We start from the raw sequence: 21,923 nt of genomic DNA on the forward strand, positions 1-21,923 counted from the left end.
TTGAAAACAGCTGAAGTTGAGCTGTGCCAGGTAAGTTACGGTTTATTACACTGACATTCACACCTAACAAATGTTTTGAGTAAAGATGATTTTTTAAAAAATCAGAATGAGCTATTCTTCTATGAAAAATACCTACATTTTTTAATCTCTGCATCGACTGTTAATCATCCAGGATTTGCTAGGAAACGTCTGTCTGGAACACTGGAGGGGACATTTAAACAAATAAACTATAAAATAATTTCTTTTTAATAGCACTTCACTGCTAAAAAGTCGAAAGCCACCGTGAAGTTAGTCTGAGATGTTCTTTGATGTTTTCGGGCGCTTTCGCCTTTTTCCATTGCGCAACTCTGCAAATGAAGCAACACAATGACATAACAGAATGAGAGATGCGGTTAGGTAATGCAACTGGATGGTGTTTGCTTCGTCATGATAGCACACACACACACACACACACACACACACACACACACACGCTGCTGGCTTTTAGGACATGGTGCTCCACATTGACCCAGTATTGTGTTACTCCTTCCATTACTGCTGACTAACTCTTGGTCTCTGGCTTGAATGATAGCAGCAGGGTGCATGGAGCCGGCCAGCTTCCGTCCGTGTCAAGTTATCTGGCACAGAGGAGCCTGGGAAATCTGGGCCAGCTGAACCCGATCCCTGAAACAGAGCCCGGTGCCGCTGATTCTGGTGTTACACATCCAGCAGCATCTGGCACTCGCAGGCGAGAATGACCTTGTTGACACGAAAGGTCATAAAGCAGAAGATCATGACTCAGAGAAGGGTATGGTATGTAAGCTAGCATGAGGTGTTAATAGTCTTATTTACAGTGTTGTGACTGCGGTATTCAAGCAATGCTATGACTGTGCATTTCAAAATCACCCAGACTAGCCTTCATGCATCATGCCAACACATTCAAATTATTTAAAGAAGGATTTTTATTTCATGTTTCAGTTAAAAAGCAGTTTTGTTTCAAACATCTTTCATCATCACATTTGTTGATGGAGACGTGAAGTACAAATCAGTCAAGGCGATGTACCGCATGCATGACAACGGTAACACCTGTACAACATCATACAAACACAGCGGCCATCTTTAGAGGGACCTGAGAGGGATGACCTGCAAGCCTCTTTCTCATTGATCAATCTCACACCAGAGGAGGAGCACCACAGGTTCGACTGCAGAACTGTGCGGGTTCTGCAGCTGATTCAACTATCATTGACAGTCGTGACAAAAATGACTAAAGCCGGAGCTTGTACCCAGAAAAATGTAAACACACAGTGCCAGCTCTGAGGACAAAACCACAATTCAAGCAGAGAAAAGCAAAATATACTGTGAGAGTAACAAAGACAGAGATTATCATTACTATCAACAATTTCAGAAAGAGGTCACAAAAATCTGTATTTACATTCTGTTTGTACCAGTTTTGACTTTGAAATAAAAAAATGACTGGTAAGCTGACTGTCGTGAATCATCAGCACCTCCATTATCAAAGCACCTTAAGACCATAAAGATTTGTATTGTCTGTCGTAACTGAATGTTTTTACTGAATAAAGAAGGGCGATATTGTACACTGAGTTATAATATGGGAGCAGCTCTTGTATTGGCTTGATCTTTTGTAACTTTAAAATTTTGCTTTTGGACAATTTTTTAAGTAGTAAAAAAACTGTTAAACTTGACTGAATTATTGTACTTTGCATCAGTTAATTTACACTCATGTTGCAGCAGAAAATTGCTAATAAATTCGCCAAAGTTTTTGAAATATTAAAAGAAATATTTGAATCCTGATTTCTGCTCACCTCAACACAGCTATATGAACATTCAGCTCTGACATTTGTAACAGTCCAAATGTGTGTTCATCATCTGTGCTTTGGCTTGTTCTCTACTAACTTTTCACAAATTTTCATAGATCCTATAAAATAGTTAAACAAAAATAATGACATTATCTTCGTGGACCCAGGCTTGTGTGTGCTGATTAAGATGTGCTTGTTGTGGTGCTGTGGCACTTTGGTTTGGACGTGTCAGTCTGTGGATGGCATGGCTTTATGCCAGTATTGCATGAGGATACAGCGAGTATCACCGTGTTGGGACGTGTCCATTGTAATACATGTTGGCGTGTGACCCTGGCTATGACTCACAGGTGACACAACACTGTCTTTGGACCGACCTGAGAGAGCAGCGACCCAACAGCTTCAGCTTGTCACAGAAGCGAGAGGACATGGTGTTCTTCCTGCAAACTGGACCTGTACAAGAAGGAACATAACTCTGAGATCAAATGCCATGAAACACTGCAATAAAGTTTATTTAGAGTGATTTTACCCAAAAAACAAATGGCATATTGCAATATAGAATGTGTATGTGTGTTGATAGTGAACCTGCTGGGCCAGAGAAACAGACAGACAGAATGAATGTTGCTGGCAAACCTGTGTTGGTCTTGCATTCCTGCATATTGCATTTCCTGAGTGTTTCTGGTTTGGAAATCTTCTCACAGAGGCTGTTTGGCATTACAGCCAAATCCTGCTCACTCACGCAGTTGACTTCCCGCTGCTGCTGACCCCCACCGCAGGTCACAGTGCACTGCGATGTCACACACACAGTGGTCATTTAATCATCCTACATATATTACAACTGCCAGCGTAACTATTTCATAAACGGTCATCAATGAACTCTCGATCACGTGTGACTGACCTCCTCCCAGTCCTCAGCCTTCCACTGAGTGCAGGGATTTAGACAGCACGGCTCTGTGCTGTTTGGCCTCAGCGTGGCGCTACAGCGGTGAGGCGCCGGGCAGTACACCAGCCGCTCCCTGATGCCTTCACCACAGCTGCCGGAGCACTGAGGAAGACACAAGGATTTAAGGGAAGACTCTGCTTTTTGCTCAGATTGTAAAATGCAATCTTTACATTTGCATTTGTATAATATGGGTCATGATTGGACAATATTCATAAAGTTGTGGAGTTGGGTGTGACTACACAGGTGAAGTATCCCTAACTGTCGATGCTGAATATAGTAGAGACCAAATCTTGTGACAGAACAGCAATAAATGGGGCCTTATGGGATGGAATTCCATGTTAATATCTAATGCAGCTGAAACGCAAGGTAACAGGTAATAATGTTCAACAGTAAAGGTCAATTTCCCCAAATTACAAAAAATAGCGGGGACAGAAATCTTCCAGATGGAAATCTTGAAACCTTGTCGAATAAAACTAAAACTATCTGCATGGCTAGATGCCACTTGAGGTAAGATATGTGTATTTATATAAAACATGTGTAAGTCTTTAAAGCTGTAAAAATATGACATGAATGTTAGACATAAAGATTTGATGTGTATAACACTCCTACCGGCCCCCATGGTGATATACTCCAGCTCATACAGGGCTTGTGGGGGCAAGTCAAGGTGCTGAGGGGTCTGCTGGACACGGCTTGACAGTGAAAGGGTCTGAGGGGACGTTTACTCTGAGAATCAACACACTGGACTTCTCTGTACCTCCTTCCCACCACCGCACAGCTGTCTGGACACTGTGGAGGAGGTCACAACGCAATAAATGGCTCAGAAAGACTTTACAAGTGAGAACTAAACCGAACCAAACCCATTTGGAACAGAAAGTGGAATTATAATTACATATTAAGTGTCATTAACACGTAATAAATGCACGTTGTGCACCTTGCTCCAGCTGCCGCTCTGCCAGGTGGCGCAGGGCTGCAGGTGACATGTGCGGGCTGGCTCGGGTCTCTTCATGCTGTCACAGTCCACATCATTCTGGGAGCTGCACACCACTGTCCTCCATATTGCTCCAATCCCGCACGTTGTTGAACACTGAGGAGGGAGAGGTATCCTCTCATGAAAACTCATCTTGGGTTTATGTGTGTGACTGGGTGACAAACTGATTAAAGTGATGTGTGAGGAAATAACATTGTGAAGAAGCTGTTTTTTGACTGTGTTTGTGGCTTTGCATGTTTTGCTACCACCAAGAAATACTGGCCATTGGAAATAAGTTTTCACCAGACCATGAACATTCATACACAACTAGCTAAGCCACCTCTGAGCGGTTGAATGCTTCTAAACCACATTATACACTTAAAAAAAATGAAGGCAAAGGAAAATGGCCAGCATTGATGTTTAGTATGCAGTTAAAGGGTCAAAGCATTTTATTTTCTAATTTACTGGTTTGGAGCTTTAAAGAGTCGGATAATATGGTCATTAAACGTCTGTACCCACCTCGCTCCAGTTTCCTACGACCCAGAATATCTCCATGCTGACGGGCTCTCTGGCCATCAGGTTGCTTTGGTCACTGGTGGAGCTGCTCATGGGGCTTTCTGGTGGCTGGTTTTGGCTCTTGGAGCGACCGTCTTTGGACAAGGAAGAGGGCTTTTTAGCACGAGAGGCAGAACTGTTTTTCCTCGGTGTCACAGCAGGCTTCTTTAGCTTAATGATCTTCACTGTGGGCTGGGGTGACGCTGCAGTGGTGAATGGTTTTCTTCTTGCAGTTGTGGAAGGAGCTTTGGTTGTGCGGAAGCCAGCTCTTGTTGGCATTGAACGTTCCTCGTACATGGGAGTGGTGAGGGGAACCCTGTGTGTCCAGTGGCCGTATGGGTTGATACGAGGGGTGGTGTGGCGGTTGCTGAAGGGATAGTGGTGAGTGGTCTTTGGCCATGTTATGGCCCTGGTGTGTGGGGGGGAATAGGTGGTGGGTGCTTTGGTTGTCTGCATGGTAGGTGGACTTGTTTGTAAAGTGGGTGTGATGAGTGTATGTGCTGTTGGTGTGGTCGATTTAAGAGGATTTCTGAGTGATGTAGATGTGGTAACATCCAGGTCAATAATCCCCTCCACCTCCATCGTCCTATCCTCGACAACATAATCATATCTTGGAGTATACATCACCACATTTGGTGTGCTTCCCTCCTCCCCCTCCTCCCTCTCGTCTGCCTTTTCCTTTTCCACGTCAGTTGCTTTTCTGTCCTTGACTTTTGAGGGGAAACCTTTGCCTCTATTTTCCTCATTTTTCCTCACTTTAATATTGAACTCATAATCATCTGTGTCTATGATTTCAGGGACTGTGGCTTCAGGGATTGAAAGGGATGTGGTGGTGTGGATGAAAGCAGTTGTAGTCTCTTTGGTGGTTGTTTTCTTCCTCACAGTGACAGCTGACGTGGGTGCAGCTGTGGCCATGGTGCTCGCGGGAGCCCAGGTAGGTGTAGCAGGATGCTTGGTGGGGTGGCTCTTAGTCGGGTAGACGCGGCGGTATTTAGGAGGAGGCCCGGGCCGTCTACGAAGACTTGAGTTAGGGCAGCTCTGCAGGGCGCAGAGGGATCTGGACCGAGGTTTGGTCGAGAGGTCGCAGGTCTTCTTGGGTGCTACTGCACACGTGACTGTACGAGAGCGAACACCTCCTCCGCATGTGACTGGACACTGCAAAGAGGAAGGACGCAAATGATATGCTTTGAAAAAGACCAAAGTCAGAGAGATAAAAGCTATGGAGAAAAAAAACATACCTCTTCCCAGTTGCCGACAGCCCAGTCCTGCCCACAGGGAACATCTCTGTTGCACGGCACCACAGGTTTGGGTTTAAGGAGATGCTTGCACTCGACAGGGTGGAGCACCCGTTCCTCCCCTGACACCGTGCGAACACAGAGCACCGTTCGCTTCCGTACGCCTTCTGATCCACAGGTGGCTGTACACTGCTGCCAGCCACCCACCCACCACCTGAGGAAGAGGGTATGGACAGGAAGAGAAGGTGAGGAGAGGGTCGGCGGATGGAAAGGACAGTCAAAAAAGAAATGAGGGGCTCACGGTGGGCAGGTGATGGTGCCATGTCTGTCTGATAGTGAACACTGCTGGGTATTGGTTGGCAACTGTGTTACCTGAGATTCTGCAGTGAAACCAAAACTATATGTTCTGAAAACACATTTGTCATTTACCAAAAAAAAGCCCAAATTGTTATAGAAAATTCTGATTATATTTCTAAAAAATAGAAATGTTAGAAAATGTCCTCAGAACACAAGCAACCATGCAAGAACTTTGCCTGATTAAAACATCCAAACTAGGAAAAACGTGGATTTAAATCAGGAGCTGTGTGATCAAAGAATAAGTAAACAAGACTATAAATGTGACCAGGCCATCGGCGCCAACTTTTGGTACTTATTTTTAATATGTTGTACAAACACATTTTGGTTGTTACCAGAAACATATTGAGGTTCCATACCCAGCCATAAAGATAAATATATCATTGAGATAATTAGCTTCATCGGTTGAATTTTTGCTGTTTGTCATTACGATGAAACCCAGGGGCAAGGGGAGAGAACGGAGTATCACTCTTATGACGAACTGGAAAACGGAGATCAGGCAGTGAAATGCAATTTTAGTGCCCAACTAAAAAAACAGCTCAATATGTTTTGAGGTAATAACAGGCAAAGATAAAGAGCATTTGAGAGCAAGGACCTTGCAGGACAATCCATAGTCTTGCATTTTCGGTGTCTATCCTCTGGGCGGCTCTCTGGGTTGCATAGAGACTCATCCACAACACCTACGTCCATCTCAAAACACCGCACAGGCTGGTGCTGCTCACCTAAAACAGGCCAGAAGGCAGAAAGCAGACGGCCAGGTCGTTAATAAAACGCCACCGAGATCCTTCAAGTAGCATAAATTTTTAGACTAAGACTTTTTCCTGTCAAATGCAACACCAACCTAAGCCACAGGTGGTGCTGCAGTCTGTCCATGCCCCGTGTCTCCACCTGTAAACGGGCTCAATGACCTCATTTCCTGTCTCCCTGGTCTTCTTGATGATGTACTCGTACTTTATACCTGGGTTCTTCTCCTGAAACAGCAACTAGACAACGACATGAGTTATTATGCGTCTTATAATTTCCAGACTGTCAACATAAAATATTTGTCACATACAAAAATAGATTTTTCACATTCTCATCAATGTGACTCCACTATCTGCTGTCTTTGAAAGCTTTTCATTAAACATCTTAGCCTCTTCACTCTCAAAATTCTGATTTGGAAAAGGTGCAAAGTTTGTATGCTTTGATTGGCCGGCTGTCCTTGAAGTCCCTTTTCCCCATCCCTGATTGGTTGAAACCACTCTATATAGATTCTGGAGAAAAATATAAATTGCTGCTTGCTTCTATACATCTCAGAATAATGAAACTTGTAGAAGCTGTGAAAATGAACACCCTCCACTCCTTTCAAACAGACGAGACCTCTGTAACATGGCCTACCTGGAGCATGACTGGCTGTTTGGTGGGTCCGGGAGCAGTGAGGTTCTCCATGTTTCCATTCCGTTCGTAGTAGAACGTCGTCCCGCCGGCCTCGTACTCCCCGTTCCACTGGATGATGTAGTTGCCATTGAGGTAGTACTCCTCCGTTGCCTCGCTCCTCAGAGCCAGGAAGTTACCTGCCTCCTCCACTTCCTTCACCAGGATGTCCCGTGCCCCCTCAGGTATCACCCCCACGTCCATGTACCCTGGGAGAGCCGGGAGGGGGGTCAGAGTCACAGCGAGGTAATGGATGGCCCACCATGGCTGCTGCCACACTCACATCCAGACTACCAGACAGTTTCTCTCTGATCTTTAATAGAGGGTGGGCTCAGACTGTGGGGGCGGTTGGCATGTGTGTGTGTGTGTGTGAGTGTATGTGTGTGTATTCGGCGTGGGGGGCACTGCCCTGTCTCTGTTTTTTATTGTGTTTGGATGGAGGGGGGGGGGGCTGGATGGGGGAGGACGAAAGCAGCTATGAGTAGGTCTCTGGAGTTTAATGATGTTTGTGGGAAGGTGTGTATGTGTGTGTGTGTTTCTGTGTTTGTGTAAAGGAGGGGGAGGTTTGCCCTTGCTCTAAGCCTTTTGAAGTCTTACACATCTGGGCTGGTTATCTGGAAAGGATGCTATGCGGGGCAAACACACACAGGCAGAGAGAAAGAGCGAGGGGAGGAAGGAGGGATGTTTTTATTAAGAGCCTCTCTCTCTATTAATCTGTCTTTGCCATGTGTGAGTTATAGTTTTCCAGGCGCTGTAATATCGGCCAAAGACATGTCTCTCTTTAGACAAATGCAAACATGGGCCTGCAGACGCACACACACACACTCACACAAACATCACACCAGCCAAGTACAGCAGGACAAACAGCTGCACAGTGTGGACAAGAAGGCTGCCATGACGACAAGGAAACAACACAATGGCGTAATGCTAAAGAACTGTCCTGAAATGACTTTTCGCCTGTAGACATAAATTTGAATTCTCCACTTTTTCGCACTCCTCCGGTGGGTACATCAAAGCTTTTCCTCATTAACAGGTTGTCTGTTCTGTGTTACTAGAATGTTATAACTGTATGAATGCTTATGTCCAAATCCTTCAATTTGTTTCCAGCTGCTCTAATACCCTTTGTGTTGAACTCACCAAAGCCTTCTCCTTCATCAAACGACTTATAGACCGTCTCACAGCTTTTGCCGTCGCCCAAACAGACTCCACAACGATCCTCCACTGCGTTTGAGTCAATGCCATAGTCACAGCCCACCTCCTACAGACAAAACACACACACACACATAAAAATACTACCAGACACATGACAGTGTCACATAAGTTTGCACAGAAAAGCTCTTTCCTCCATTACACTGTCGTTACACTGCAGCTCCTCTCATAGTACAGCCACTATCGCACCGCCCCCCCCAGTCTCTTTTAGTCTCTTACCCAGCCACACTACCTTGCACACTCCGTTGACGCAGATGCTCCTGGAATTGTTGTTCATGAAGCACGGCGTCCCGTCCGTCACAGTGTCGAGCATCTTCTCCGAAAAATACTCACTGACTGGGCGGCAGTGCAGCTCACAGGGGTGTACTAAAGACAGTTGAGGGATGGAGACAATTTTAATTTAGTCTAATCCCAGTGGAATACTGAGTGTGAGTCCAGCCAACTAATGTCAAGACTGACTATCAGGAACAGATGTTGAAACACACTTTTCATTAAACAATGACCTAACGTATAAACAGTGATTTGATTATGGGGAATGAGACAAAAAGAATGCACTGAACTGTGCTGAAACATTGCATTCTCCTGCACAGTACAGTAGACCGATCAGTGAGGGCTTTACAGTGTAAATGCTGCCCCCTGTTGGGTGACACATAAAATCACAGTTGCAGATCATCTGTTTTATGAAAAGAGGAAGTGCAAAAAAAAAAAAAAGAAGCTGCTAGCAGGGCTTAATTTGTCGTGGATCCTGATGTGAAACCTCTCAGTGTTCCAGGACCTATGTGCAAATATTCTTTCATGATAAAAAAAATAATAATAATTCCATAAAATGAAAGAAAAAAAATAATTTACAGACCAGTTTTCAGTTTCTTCATTAATTTAGATTTACTCTAAAAAGTCAGGAGATCTAATTGTTCATGCAAGAGGCAAACACACGGAGAAAAAAAAGCCAAAACCTGCTGCAATCAGAACACTGAAGCAAACAGGATCAGAAGTGTGCAACTGCAAAGTAAAAATCACACAAAAAAAAAAAAAAAAAAAAAAAAAAAACCCACCCAGCCAGAGCCAAATTCAGTCCAGCCCCTTACATAGGGTAGTGGGTGGCCAAAAGACTTAGAACTGCCACACAGGTATGTAGTAAAGCCAGAAACAAGTACTGCAGCACAGGTATGTAGTAAAGCCAGAAACAAGGAGGCGGAGGAGGAGGAGGAGAGGGAGACATTTATAGACATATAAGGCGTGTTCTATACACCTTCCATGACCTGCACCTGCCTTGTCACCTTCTGATTTACAAATTAAGCACTTGCTGCTAGCATATGTGTAAATTTGAAGTAGCTAAGTGCATATTTGAGGCTTTGACCACTTACATGGGTTAGATACAGGAATCCACTGGTAGAGCTCGTTGTGGTAGGGCACAGTGTCGAACTCACTGCACAGCATCTCTCGAAAGGTCGGTTTATTGTTCTGACAGGGTTTTGTGTTACAGGTCCGATAACGCTTCCTTTCCCCAGTGCAGTACTTGCCCCCGAACTCTGGTCTGTGGAAAACAGCAGGACACTTTGAATCAACCGTGCGATCAGTATCGTTCCATCTGTTCATCTGTTGTGGAAGACATGCCAATGAACCGCAAGAAGGTTTAATAGCTAAAAGAGAGTGAGAAACAGGTCAAATGGAGTCAGATCTTACTTAGGGTTGTTACATTCCCTCTCTGCTGACTGAACTCCAGTTCCACAGGTCCTGGAGCAGTGAGACCAGGTGCTCCACTGTCCCCAGCCTCCATTCACCGTCTCTGGGAGTTTACCCACAATCACACACTCTCCTGAGATACACCACTGAAGGAGAAAATGCTGGTAAGATCATTCAAATACTGCTAGTAATAACACATATTTAATACTCAAGGCTCTGTGCCAGCACCACCCTCATTTCCATGGAGCTAATCATCTCCACCCCAAGGCTAATGAAACCCAAGCCCTAAGAAGACAAAGCGACTGGCACCACCCACCTTCTCTGGTCCACAGCGAGTGCCGTCTATAGGTGAGTCCAGTTTGGAGCGACAGGAGCCGTTCACTGAACACCACAGAATCTGGCAAACGTTCTGAAAGGACGACGTAATGCAAAAGCAATGAGAGGAGGGTCTCTTTTCTACAAGATTTCTAACATTCAGGTGCACAATACTCACATCAACCTCGTGGCAGAAGGTAGCGTTTGGGCCATACTGGAGCTGGCACTGGTGGTGTGTGGTGTAGCGGACGCCGAGGCGAGCCAGCGGTGTGGTTAGGTCCCTCTTGGAAGGACGGTCATCCAGACAGAAACCCCAGCCGCGACTGAGACAGACACACGGAGATGTGATGGTGAATGTGAGAGTTGAAAAAGAGGAAGGAGCAGAAGGCGAGGTGGTTGAGAGAGATACCCGACAGAGAGATGAAAGGAGAAAACCTGACTCTAGCAGGGAGGAGGTTAAAAGGCATCTATTCTAATAGCTGACTCACAGGTTGGAGTTCTGACTTTGCAGGAGCTCGAGGTGAAATCGTTGTTGTCAGGAAGGAATTATTGATTCTACAGTTTTCAATAGAAAATAATGTGAGTCAAAGCAAACAGGGTGTGACCGCCCTCTAATGGTTCTTTAGGCTCCTCTTCCTTTGAATTGTGCCTGTTCAGCATATTAGCACTTAGGTTCTTTGTTGCCCTTTTAAAACTTGGTTTGCTACACATCAGTGTTTGTATAATTTAGCAATGTTCCAACACACACCACACCCATTGAGTTTTTTGGCTCATTTTCACTTCATTTAAATCTGCACCAGCATCCAGGGGGAGTCACTGTAGTTTGGAATTACTCCCCTTGTCACCATAATTTCACAACCTTGGCAATTCACACAATGTGCAGACAACTCGAGCGTTCCGCACGAAGAAAAACAGTGTTAAAGCTGAGTGAAGCGTGTTATTATTTTATGATTAATGGCTTCAGGAATAAGCATGAATTCAGCCTTACTCGAGGAAGCGTGTGATGTATTCTTTGGAGCAGGAAGACCAAGTGAGAGGCGAGCTGTCATACATCAGCTGTCTGGACATGATGAACGGGTGCCTCCCCTCGAGCTCACAGTCATTACCCTGGCCGTCATGATGAATCCCGAAGCTGCATTCAAACACAATGATATTATCATTTCACGAAGACACGTTTTACAACAATAGATGGTCTTCTCGCTCTGGCTGCCATAATGGAGGTCTTGAGCTCTCGGATCTCCAAAAAGCTGAAACTGCCTCTGATCAAACAACTCGCTAATTTCGACAGAATTCAACAGCATTGTGTCACAATCCTTTGATACATGCAAGTAATACAGTTGCTTGCAAATTTGAAAAAGGTCCAAAGGCTTTGATGATTTTTATTTGTGCATGTCTTAACATTGTTTCCTGTTAGTAAACGTAGTTAAGTACATTGATTTCTTGCCCAAACGGGATGTGGTGCACAGAACCCTGATTCCAAAAAGGTTGGGATGCTGTGTAAAACATAAATAAATGACAGCGTGTTTTCATATATATTCAATTAAAAACAGTATAAAGACAATACAGTTAATGTTTTGCCTCATCAGCTTCATAGATTTTTGTAATGGCTGGGAATGAAGTTGTGGAATGTTCCAAAAACACCTGTTTGGAACATCAAATGATGTCCACAGACCACATCAGTCCTCTCAGGTATCCATCTTTTTTATGTCTGGTTACTAGATACTAGCCATTGTTTTCATACAACCAATTCACTAATGGTCTGATGCGCTAATGATGAGCGGTTTAATAACGCAACCGTATATTCCTCTAAAGAAGCCGATCATGGGAACGAGATGCTTTCTTTGTCACATGGGCCATTGTTAAGATATTCATGTTTTTACAACAGTTACACACACACACACACACACACACACACACACACACACACACACAGACCTGTGGCCCATCTCATGAGCGACAGTGAAGGCAACAGGTAGTCCTGAATCCTCATTGATGTTGCAGCTGCGGTGCGGCTGACACATCCCAGACAGGTGAGACAGACCCAGGGTCTCACAGGGCTGGTTCATTCCAGCACAGATGTCTTTCCTGGGGGGGAGAAAACACAGCAAAATTATTTGTGTACATGCCATATGTCCACCATGGCGTCACCCAGCATCAGGGCATAACATTAATCCGTTTCATTTAAATTATCTATTGACCTACTGGTGCATATGTGTGCCACTTGCCTGGTGACGAGCACAGCCACGTCATGATGAGCTGGGTGCGTGTCACTCTGGGGATTGAGGTTTTTCTGCCAGGCACAGAAACTGGCCAGAGTGGTGTCTGCATGGTGAACAATCTTCAACCCTTTCTGCAACAAACAGCAGAATTAGAGCTACTTATGACTCTGCACGTTTTTTTTCCCCAGTGGCAGCTAAACGAGGTTTTCTCTGTATGATCACACATTTTATTGGGACAAATGAGAATTTGATAGTTTTGCTGGTTCGTCCTCTAGGTTCTTGTTGAACTTTCTTTGAGTTAGTTTGTCACACTTGCAGCCAGATGGTGATCATATAATTATCAGTGGGGCTTGACTCTTCAGCTGGATCGTGCATGCAGCTTGAACCACAGCCAAACGAAGGTGAGACTCCCAGTTTACCTCCTAACAATGAACGAATGATTCATCGACATGCATGTGCTTTTCTCGTTTCAACTTCAATATATGAGTTGCCAGATCAGAAATCACATTATGGTTTCCTGAGGAAAACTCTTTCAGGACAGTGTTACCTCTTCTCCCTGCAGCAGAATGAGGCGAACCAAGATGACGTGGATGGCGTTCCCAATACTGGCGTCATGAAAGATCCCAGCCACCTGTCATCACAGAGATCAGTCACTGCTAAAAGTACTACAAAACATCTGTGGAAAAAAAAGTGAAGACGATGATTCTAACCCCTCACCATGTTCATGATGGTGAAGATGTAGGACTCGACATTATCGCTGCCGTGGTATTCTATGAGTTTGGAGTCAGCCACCACCATGGTCTCCACCCACCGCTCTCTGCTGACTGAGCGCTGTGAGCGGGACTGAGCCTGATCCTCCCCCCTCTGCTGCTCCCGCTCCCATTCCTCCCTCTCCCTCTCCACCTGGACAGAGCTGCTTGGAGCATCTACAGCACGGATAATGGAAGACATCACTTGCATTACACTCGTGGCTTATCCTCGCTCGACACTCATAAGGGAGTACTTGTGATACTCACTTGTGTAAAATTACACAGACATCTGCAGTATCACACACATGCACACACACATTCAGGCACACACCTTGAACTCCACAGTGGCTGGGTGTTTCTTTGGACTCGAGGCTGCGTTTTTTCCTCTGACTTTCTGTAGTAACTCTTGGATAGACGACGTGGGGCTCTGGAGTCCCTGCAGGATCATCAGGAGACTTCTGGACAGGTTCAATAAAATAGTGGCCCTCTGGCAGAGAGAAGAAGCCTCTCTGAGGAAAATAAAAATAACACAAATGAATATGAATTGAGTAAGAAATGAGTGAGCAACTTTAGATTGTAATCAATCACTTCCTGTGCACTGAAAAGACACATATACCCAAATCTGAAAATTAAGAAAAATCTCCATTGATTTAATAATTAGGGGCACGGTGTTCCACTTCATCTCAGATTGAAAAGATTATTTTTTCATCCCAAAATCGTGCCTAATGCAACTTTAAGTCTCTTTTGTAATGTCATGCATTCTCAGACTGTGACTAAAGGAGAAAATTCAGAGCCTGGTAACTAGCATGCTTTTGTCTTACAACGTTTATGAGTGCAACAACAAATCACCAGAAATTGTAGAGTTTCAATAATTCCCACACTTCAAAGAGGTTGGACTTTCTCTCAAAAAGCCTGCTGAAAAGGTCGTTCCTCAGTAATTTCCATCATTAGTCAACAGATCTTAATATGAACTTTCCTCCCGCCCTGGGGCACATTCTCAGTCTGCTGCAGCAGCAACACAGAGACTTTTTCCTAAGCATGCCATGCGTGTTCTTACTGGTGCAGACTATTTACTTGCTGATCGGTGAGGTCTGCCGGTGAACACACACACACAGACGTAGAAACAAGCCCCCACGCACAAACACACCTACATAAAAACATACATGCATGCGGACACACAAAGGAGGCTCTGACTTCTCCTTGTAAACGCATGTTTTGTGAATGTTCCACCTCCAGCTCACTGTTTGCAAGTTCTATTCAGTAAGGTGATTCGATGTGTGTGTGTGTGTGTGTGTGTGTGTGTGTGTGTGTGTGTGTGTGTGTGTGTGAATCACATGTGTGTGTGTGTGTTGATTTGGTGTCAAGCTGAGTCCCAACAAGCCCAGACTGTTCTGGGGTGAACCCCTCCCTCTCCCCCTAAACCGACTAGCAGAAGACAGAGAGAGCGCGAGATGCTTCAGCGGCCAAAGAGCCAAACGGATGGAACGAGTGCAACTGAGTAAAAAACTATTTTCGCTTGTTTTTCTTTTGCTTCTGGCGAAATTTTTACATGTTAAAAATGTTCATGCATGGATAACCTCAATCCAGGATATAACACCCAACTGAAAAAAAATCACATGGATTGAGTCAAACAAGATTCTTGGCTCTCTTCTCAGCATTTGAGGAGCCGACGGCAGATGTAAAAAATTAGGCCATGCTGTGCTTACAGTTTGGCCAGTTGTGGTTCCAAGGGTCTAACCTGCTGTTTGCTGCAGTTATGCACTGTTGAGCTTTCTGGGTCATCCTGACAAGTTTTACATGTGTTTCAAACACATTAATTCAGCAGTCTGCAGAGCGCTGCCTGGGTATCCCATTTCTCCACTCAGGGAGTTCAGAAGGTACAAATCCAGAGGAGCGCTCCCTTTGGAAAGGCTGTATTACTCCACCTGTTGCACTTAGCATTGTTAAATAAGATGGAGTGTCCACAAACTGGAACAGAGACCTAGTAAGATATAGCTAAGCTGCTCAGACTTGTCTTTTTTCCATGTGAAACCACCAGAAGAACTACAATAACATTGCAAATGATAAACAAACAAAAAAGATAAATAAAAAATGCTCTGTATATGTCTGAGTTTTTTTTTTTTTTTTCAAACCGAGATTAAACAAAGTCTTGAGAAAGGGTTTTCCACTGACTCAGAATGTGGCCTTCAGCCAGGGGTCCCTGAGCTGCTGTGGACTCATCCACAAAGCATGCAGGCTGATACTGTATGTCTACAGTCAGCTGGGAAAGCTTCGCGGAGGCCCTGTGCAGAAAGCACTTGGGTGATTAACATTTTCCCAGATCAAGATTTGTTTTGTATTTGCATCATCTCACCGCAAGACAAAACTCATGCACAAAACCTACCACACATGTTCTGCTGAAGTTTGAGGCAGATTCTTTGGAATTCTGCTATTGTGCCTCCCTGTCGTCTCTTATATGTTTTCCTGAGCGTTAAACTTCCAAGCGAGTCCCAGCAGAAAAAAGCAGGTGGTGGAGATCAACCAGGAAGGAATGCTACAGAGAGGCCCATCCAAACATTCAGACCATTGCTCTGCATGATCTGTATTATCTGCATACCAAATGCAGTCCAACTGTGCAGCACCGCCTGCATGGCCTTGCTTGTACGGTGTGGTTATGGTGTTACTTGTGATCCTTAAATTACCATGTGCAGACCCTGTGTCATGTCTGCGCTCAACAAACAAAGACAACTTGAAAAGGTATCAGCTAGGACTTTGTTTCCGTTTGAACAAAAAATAAGGGATTATTCTGGAGTGGTTTTTGCTCTAAATCCTGAATTCTCTGCAGCTGAGACAGCCTTGCACCGGAGTTCACTTTGCACTTTCGCCACCTCTTCTCCCTCTGCCACCTCCTGCCCTTCTCCTCCTCCTCCTCCTCCTCCTCTCCATTAATCCCGCTCCTCTGACCTAGAGGAAGCGTGTTTGGGTGTGAGGTGCCAGAGCCAGGGGAGGTTACCATAACACAGGTCTGTGTTCTAAATACATCGGCCATGTGGAACTGCTTTACTTCTGTTTCCTGCTTCTGTGGGTTTTGCAGCGCTGGCCAACTGGGTCTGGAATAAAGTCTCTGCTGTTACACAGCCTGTGGCCTCAGCACTGATTAGTGGGACACAAGGAGAGGTGGGGGCGGATGGTGCTCATTACTGCAATATGATTAATCACAACCATTTTCTAGCGCACCAACTTGCATTCATTCTTAGACAACTGTTTCTCGATAATTGCGGGTTTCGCTGCACTTACTTGCCCTCGGTAGTTTTTTTTTTTTTTTTTGCTTCACAAGATAATTCTGCCTGTGAGCTAATTTCTTCCTCAGAGGTCAAACACATTATCATTTTTCATCGGCATAGTGCAAAGAAACGTGCATTTACGTGAGGAAAATACTGATGTAATAGGTCTGAACTTGCATGTTCTTGCTTTGCGTCGTGCCTCAGGGATTAGTGGGAAGACTCCACTGAGAAATCTTTAGCTCTGCCTGAACTGAACGTTGTCCCACTTAAGCAAAAAAGGACAGTGACAGCAACCTCCAATCTAATTACTCTGCAACTCATGGTTCCACGTGTACAGTAAATAGTGAAGAGATCTGTAAAGGTATAATCACCTGTAAAGTAAATACGGCTCACTGAAGCACAGCTCCGTTTGTTTGATTTTCTCAGGAGGCAGGAGCAAGAGTTTAAATGACACCATGTTGAGGTGTTAATGTAGCATTTAAAAGACTCGCTCGGCCGCCTGCTCTCTGCCAGGCTTCCTTTACGGTGCCCACCAAATGCAGCAGGATGACAGATCAGGTCATAGAATCTCATCTGCTTACAACTTTAACTCAAGGCAGGTATGCAGCTATATACTCGCAAGTTCTGCCCTGCAAACTTTATAATCTACTTCTTCAACAAAGGCAAGAGCTACTGCTGGAATCAATCTTTAACTTATTTTCCACATTTTTGAGGAGGAATAATTTGAGAAATTTCTGAAACAATTATTCGATTCAATTATTAGTATATGAACAGAAATGTCACGGTCAACACTTTTGATTTGCTTTCCAGACCAGCGACCTGAATAAAATATTGCCATTGTACATTTCTGCAAACCCCGGATATGTTAAATTTGTACATGTCATACCAACATTTCTACAATAGCTATGAAAGTGACACACTGAATATTAACGCCATGTGTATATGAGCTGAGTTTTTCTCAACAAAATTGGGCATTTTGAGACGTCGGGACATTTTCCAGCCATGTTTGACCACTAAATTGGATATTTTAAGCCAAAACATTTTCTTTTCCTGACCTTAACCAGGTGGTTTTAGCACCTAAGCCTAACCAGACCATAAGCACAGCCTTGTCTTTACATAAAAATGAAATTTACATGTAAAGAAACCTATGGTTTGAACGTAAAGATCTCTTATATGATAATAAATTTAGTATTTGAGTTTTGGACTAATGGTTGGAAAAAATAAGAAATCTGAGGACATCACTATGGGCTCTGGGAAACTGTGATGAGGCCTTTCACTATTTTCTGATATTTCATAGATTAACAATCATGGGCAGATTCATAATGAAAATAATTATTTGCAGCCCTAATTGACTAATTGACTCCTCTTTTAGTTTGCATTACATTACTCAGATAATCAGGAATCAAGAATCTCCTAACGTTTGTAAACTAGTGGTCGTCTAACTAGTACTAGTTGATGTCTTTGTCTGTTTATGTTTCTTTGCGATATTCCTGTGCTCCCTGTTTGTTTATAGCCTTTAGTAACTCCAACCTTGTGCTCCATTAAAAAGTGACTATCATGAATTTATATGTTGAAGCTCTCCGTCTCTACGTTTCCATGTCTCCTGAGGGTGAGTGACCTCCACAGCAGCTGGCAGGGTTTCCCTCCCATCTGTCTGGCTGAGTCTTGCTGTTTAGCGGTCTCTCTGTGGTTTTAGCAGCTTCAAACCTTCCTCCACAGAACAGAAAACCAGTGTAATACATCGCAGTGGTTTCCCTGCGAGGTTGGAAAGAAGGGACAAACTGGAGCATTCGGGACTGTGCAAAAGAACTCCTCTTAATGTGGTTGGTTGTAGATAATTATAATCTAAAGTGACATAACACACTTTTCAAATGAACTGCATTTACAAGGTTTTCTAGGAGGAGGCAGGGCAACCAACACAAACATAACAGAGGGGCAGGAGGCAAGACCCTGCAGGAGAGGCATTCCTGCTGTGACACAATCACACATGAACACCGAAACATTCTTCAGGACTAAAACTGACACATCCCATCATTTCAGGGCCGGGAAGGTCCACATCTTCGTCCTATTTGGTTGTTTCAAAATATAATAAATGTATGTTCTCTCAAAAATGTGTTATCTGGGTAAATAAAGGCCTGAAAACTCAGCTTCTAAGCAATGAACACACCATAGATTTCGATAGAAAGGTTCATATGCTGCATATCTATTTTCATAATTCATGTTCTTCATATGTTGAGCTGCTCACTTCGCTTTCTGCAGCCCAGCTGTCTTCTCTCCTTTGTAGTTGAACTACTTATTTGATTTGAAACCCTACAGCTGAAGTTAAAATCATCTGAAAGAAATAAGCATGGCCCTATATCCTGTCTCTCCATCTGTAAAACTTTATTGTTCCAATTTTTAAAAACGTGCCAAAATCCATAACTGAAGCTCTCTGTCAGCGTAGAACAAAGTAACGCTGCACGTCTGCAGGGTGAGTATCTGCAGGAACAGGCAGCGATGTGAATGAATGAATGAGTGAGGCTGAAAGTATGGAGGAAAACATCTGAGAGACAAAGAAGACAGAAAGGGTCTCATGGCTGGCCGAGAAGCAGCAGCCGTCAGCGGGTCTGCAGCACAGTCGTTCTGCAAATAGTGTCAGGAAGTCTTTGAAGGGCAAACAAACACACGGGGCACTGTCAGATGGAAGGGTTTGCTCAACAGCCTATGACTGCCTACGCCACATACCAGCTTCCCCAGAGTGATGCCCCCCTTTCTCCTGTGCATTAAAAAAAACCCTTCTTCTAAAAAGCAACTCCAGTTCTCAAAGAGATATGACCTTCAGTGCAGATTTAGGGAGAAAGGTGCAGCATAAATGTTTTGTTTGGACAAGAAGATTCAGTTTGATGAATAGGACAGAGGTTTGAATTGACTGTTTGGCCCTTTGATGCATGTAAAACAACGTGATTCCTTACCAGTCCTTTACAGGTGCTGATGGCAGCGGTTCCTCGCACATCGGAGGCTTCCACAGTGCCAAGGAGGTGGCAGGAGTTCCCCTCAGAGAGGCGATGCTCAGTCCTGTTGGCACTGCCGTTCCTCCTCTCCAGGATGTAGTCACTTGAGACCAGGTGGTTGTTTGCAGTCAAATTGAACATTAAAGGGCGACCCCTGTAGCTGACCTTGTAGTAAACCTGTCCCTCCGAACCGAGGGGTCGCAGGTCACGCCTGACTCGCCCACCCTTGAAGTGGTGAGACACAGAGTGGGAGATGAACTCTCCATCAGCCGTGGTTTTCACTGGGTGGACGATGGACAGATCTGACCCTGAGAGGGACGACTCACCTGCAGAGTAGAGTTGAGTAAAATGCAACACACTATAAGAGGGGGAGTCCATGTACACTTCTGATGTACTGATAGACAGATTTTTACCATTGGTGCATATTAATATGGCATACACTTAACCACACAAACGTTTCCACTCATGCACTCAGCTCAGACGTGCACAGAGAAGCCGCTTCTAGTGTAAGTGCACCACACTGACCTTGCTCTGCAAAGAAGGAGAGGAGTCTGCCAGAGAGCTCTTCGTGGCCGGCTGCCAGAATGAAAACAAAGTGTAGCAGAAAAAGTACCGGGCACTCCTGCGAACATCGCATATTTCATGTAACCAAACGCAAAGCACTGCAAAAGAGTCCTGGGCATCGGGGTTCCAGTGGCGTTAGAGGCGACCACTTCGATCCTGCGCTGCGCTCTGTCATGTCATGGACAAGCTCAAAAATCTGCCCTCACGAAGGGAAACATGCATCGAGGAAGACTGGGAACCAGATCATGGTTTAAAGAGGGGGGGAAAGCTCCGGCTCTGCGGAGGAGGGCGGGGAGGAGTGTTCTTGGGGCCAGTGTCTACTTTTCCTTGCGAGGAGCGACGGGAACGCTGCAGCGGAGGAAGCAGCTTCGCGGATTTGAATAAACCAGCCGTCCTGTGTCGAGACTTGTCATTAAATCCTGCACCATCACGAGACAATGTACTGCCTCTCCCCCAAAAAAAAGCCTTGAGCAAATGACGCGGATCAGCTTTCTGGATGCAAAGAGGAAATGTGTCATTACAGGAGTGCATCTGGAAAACTCCAACCATCAGAACTGGTCTTCAGAGTTAATTCACCACCTTCAGATATGTTTTAATAGTGCATAGGTGTCCTTACCTATGCGTAAAATTACATATTTACACTCATGATAAGACTAAATACCTGTCACTCTAAAATCAACACTTAAGAATGGAAGTACTGCTGATTCTAAGTTTGTGGAGAATGACTCACACTGCTGATACCTCACCACAGGTACAGTTATGTAAGCATCTATGAAGTGATACCTGACCTATATCCATGTGTTTTAATGCTCCATTGTTAGACATAGACATATGGGAAGGCGTAGACTTGGAGAAGTGAGCAAAACCCTTCTTTCAAATACATTCTGCTGTGTTTGTGACATCTTTGCAGAAATAAAGGACTAAAAGTCAAACAATAGGCACATCCTGTGCATACACCTTCATTCTTTACTTGTATTGGAGGTACAGAGACAAATATTTGTTCATTCCATATTGCTGCCGCAGCTGTTGGACAATGATCTCTGTAAGGACACGTTCCAATTCTGCCTTTTTGCCAGCAGACGTGATATCAGTTTTCAACTAGGAATGGGATTCCAGTGTGCAGGACTGCTGTGGATTCAAGGAAACTGGACACCAAGACTGTTAAACTGTTAAACACTTGTCAAAGAAGACAAATTAAAATCCCCAAGAGAAGTTCTCCCATGTTTACGGTGCTCTGTGGCGTGGCCCTCTAGGACATTATTTATTATTTCCTCACAGCCTTTGAAGTCCCTGTGAACTATCGTAGTAGGCTTTTCTGAGGTGTATCCTCTGAGGGCCCCTCTCAGTAAATACTGCTGTTGTTCACTTGTCTAATATTTATCCCTGCAGCAGATTTATGTGACACAAAATAGCTACTGAGAGTTGCCACATTCCCTCAGTCCATGGGAGACACAGATCTATCTATCTATCTATCTATATATATATATATCTAGCTATCTATCTGACTAATTCAAATCTTCTAAAGAAGATTTGAATTAGTCATTTTGAAACAAAGCATTTTGAATGAAGTCCTGCAGCTTTGGCTGAACGTAAGACTGCTGGATAATGGGGCAGCGGTTTTTAAACTAGGAAAGGTTTGGCAGATTTTTCTCAATCTCTCAGAAATCTGTT

At 44.4% G+C, this 21,923-nt stretch overlaps 1 protein-coding gene across 1 annotated transcript; it reads right to left on the reverse strand.

Moving 5' to 3' along the window:
- Nucleotides 1-943: 943 nt before the first annotated feature.
- adamts12 (ADAM metallopeptidase with thrombospondin type 1 motif, 12) lies at nucleotides 944-20,457 on the reverse strand. The gene is made up of 24 exons (XM_041936603.1): nucleotides 20,214-20,457; nucleotides 19,650-20,014; nucleotides 13,767-13,944; nucleotides 13,404-13,612; nucleotides 13,234-13,317; nucleotides 12,693-12,817; nucleotides 12,403-12,552; nucleotides 11,456-11,599; nucleotides 10,646-10,790; nucleotides 10,469-10,561; nucleotides 10,153-10,298; nucleotides 9,834-10,003; nucleotides 8,702-8,835; nucleotides 8,398-8,518; nucleotides 7,225-7,469; nucleotides 6,689-6,830; nucleotides 6,443-6,569; nucleotides 5,497-5,707; nucleotides 4,223-5,413; nucleotides 3,668-3,820; nucleotides 3,346-3,522; nucleotides 2,692-2,838; nucleotides 2,427-2,580; nucleotides 944-2,246 (listed from the first exon to the last, which is right to left on the reverse strand). Exons 1-24 carry the CDS (start codon nucleotides 20,323-20,325, stop codon nucleotides 2,131-2,133), a joined length of 4,839 nt encoding a protein of 1,612 aa, XP_041792537.1. The 5' UTR covers nucleotides 20,326-20,457; the 3' UTR covers nucleotides 944-2,130.
- Between the last annotated feature and the right edge of the window lie 1,466 nt (nucleotides 20,458-21,923).

The sequence above is a fragment of the Chelmon rostratus genome, chromosome 5 (assembly GCF_017976325.1).
Source record: "Chelmon rostratus isolate fCheRos1 chromosome 5, fCheRos1.pri, whole genome shotgun sequence".
Lineage (NCBI taxonomy): Eukaryota > Metazoa > Chordata > Actinopteri > Chaetodontiformes > Chaetodontidae > Chelmon > Chelmon rostratus.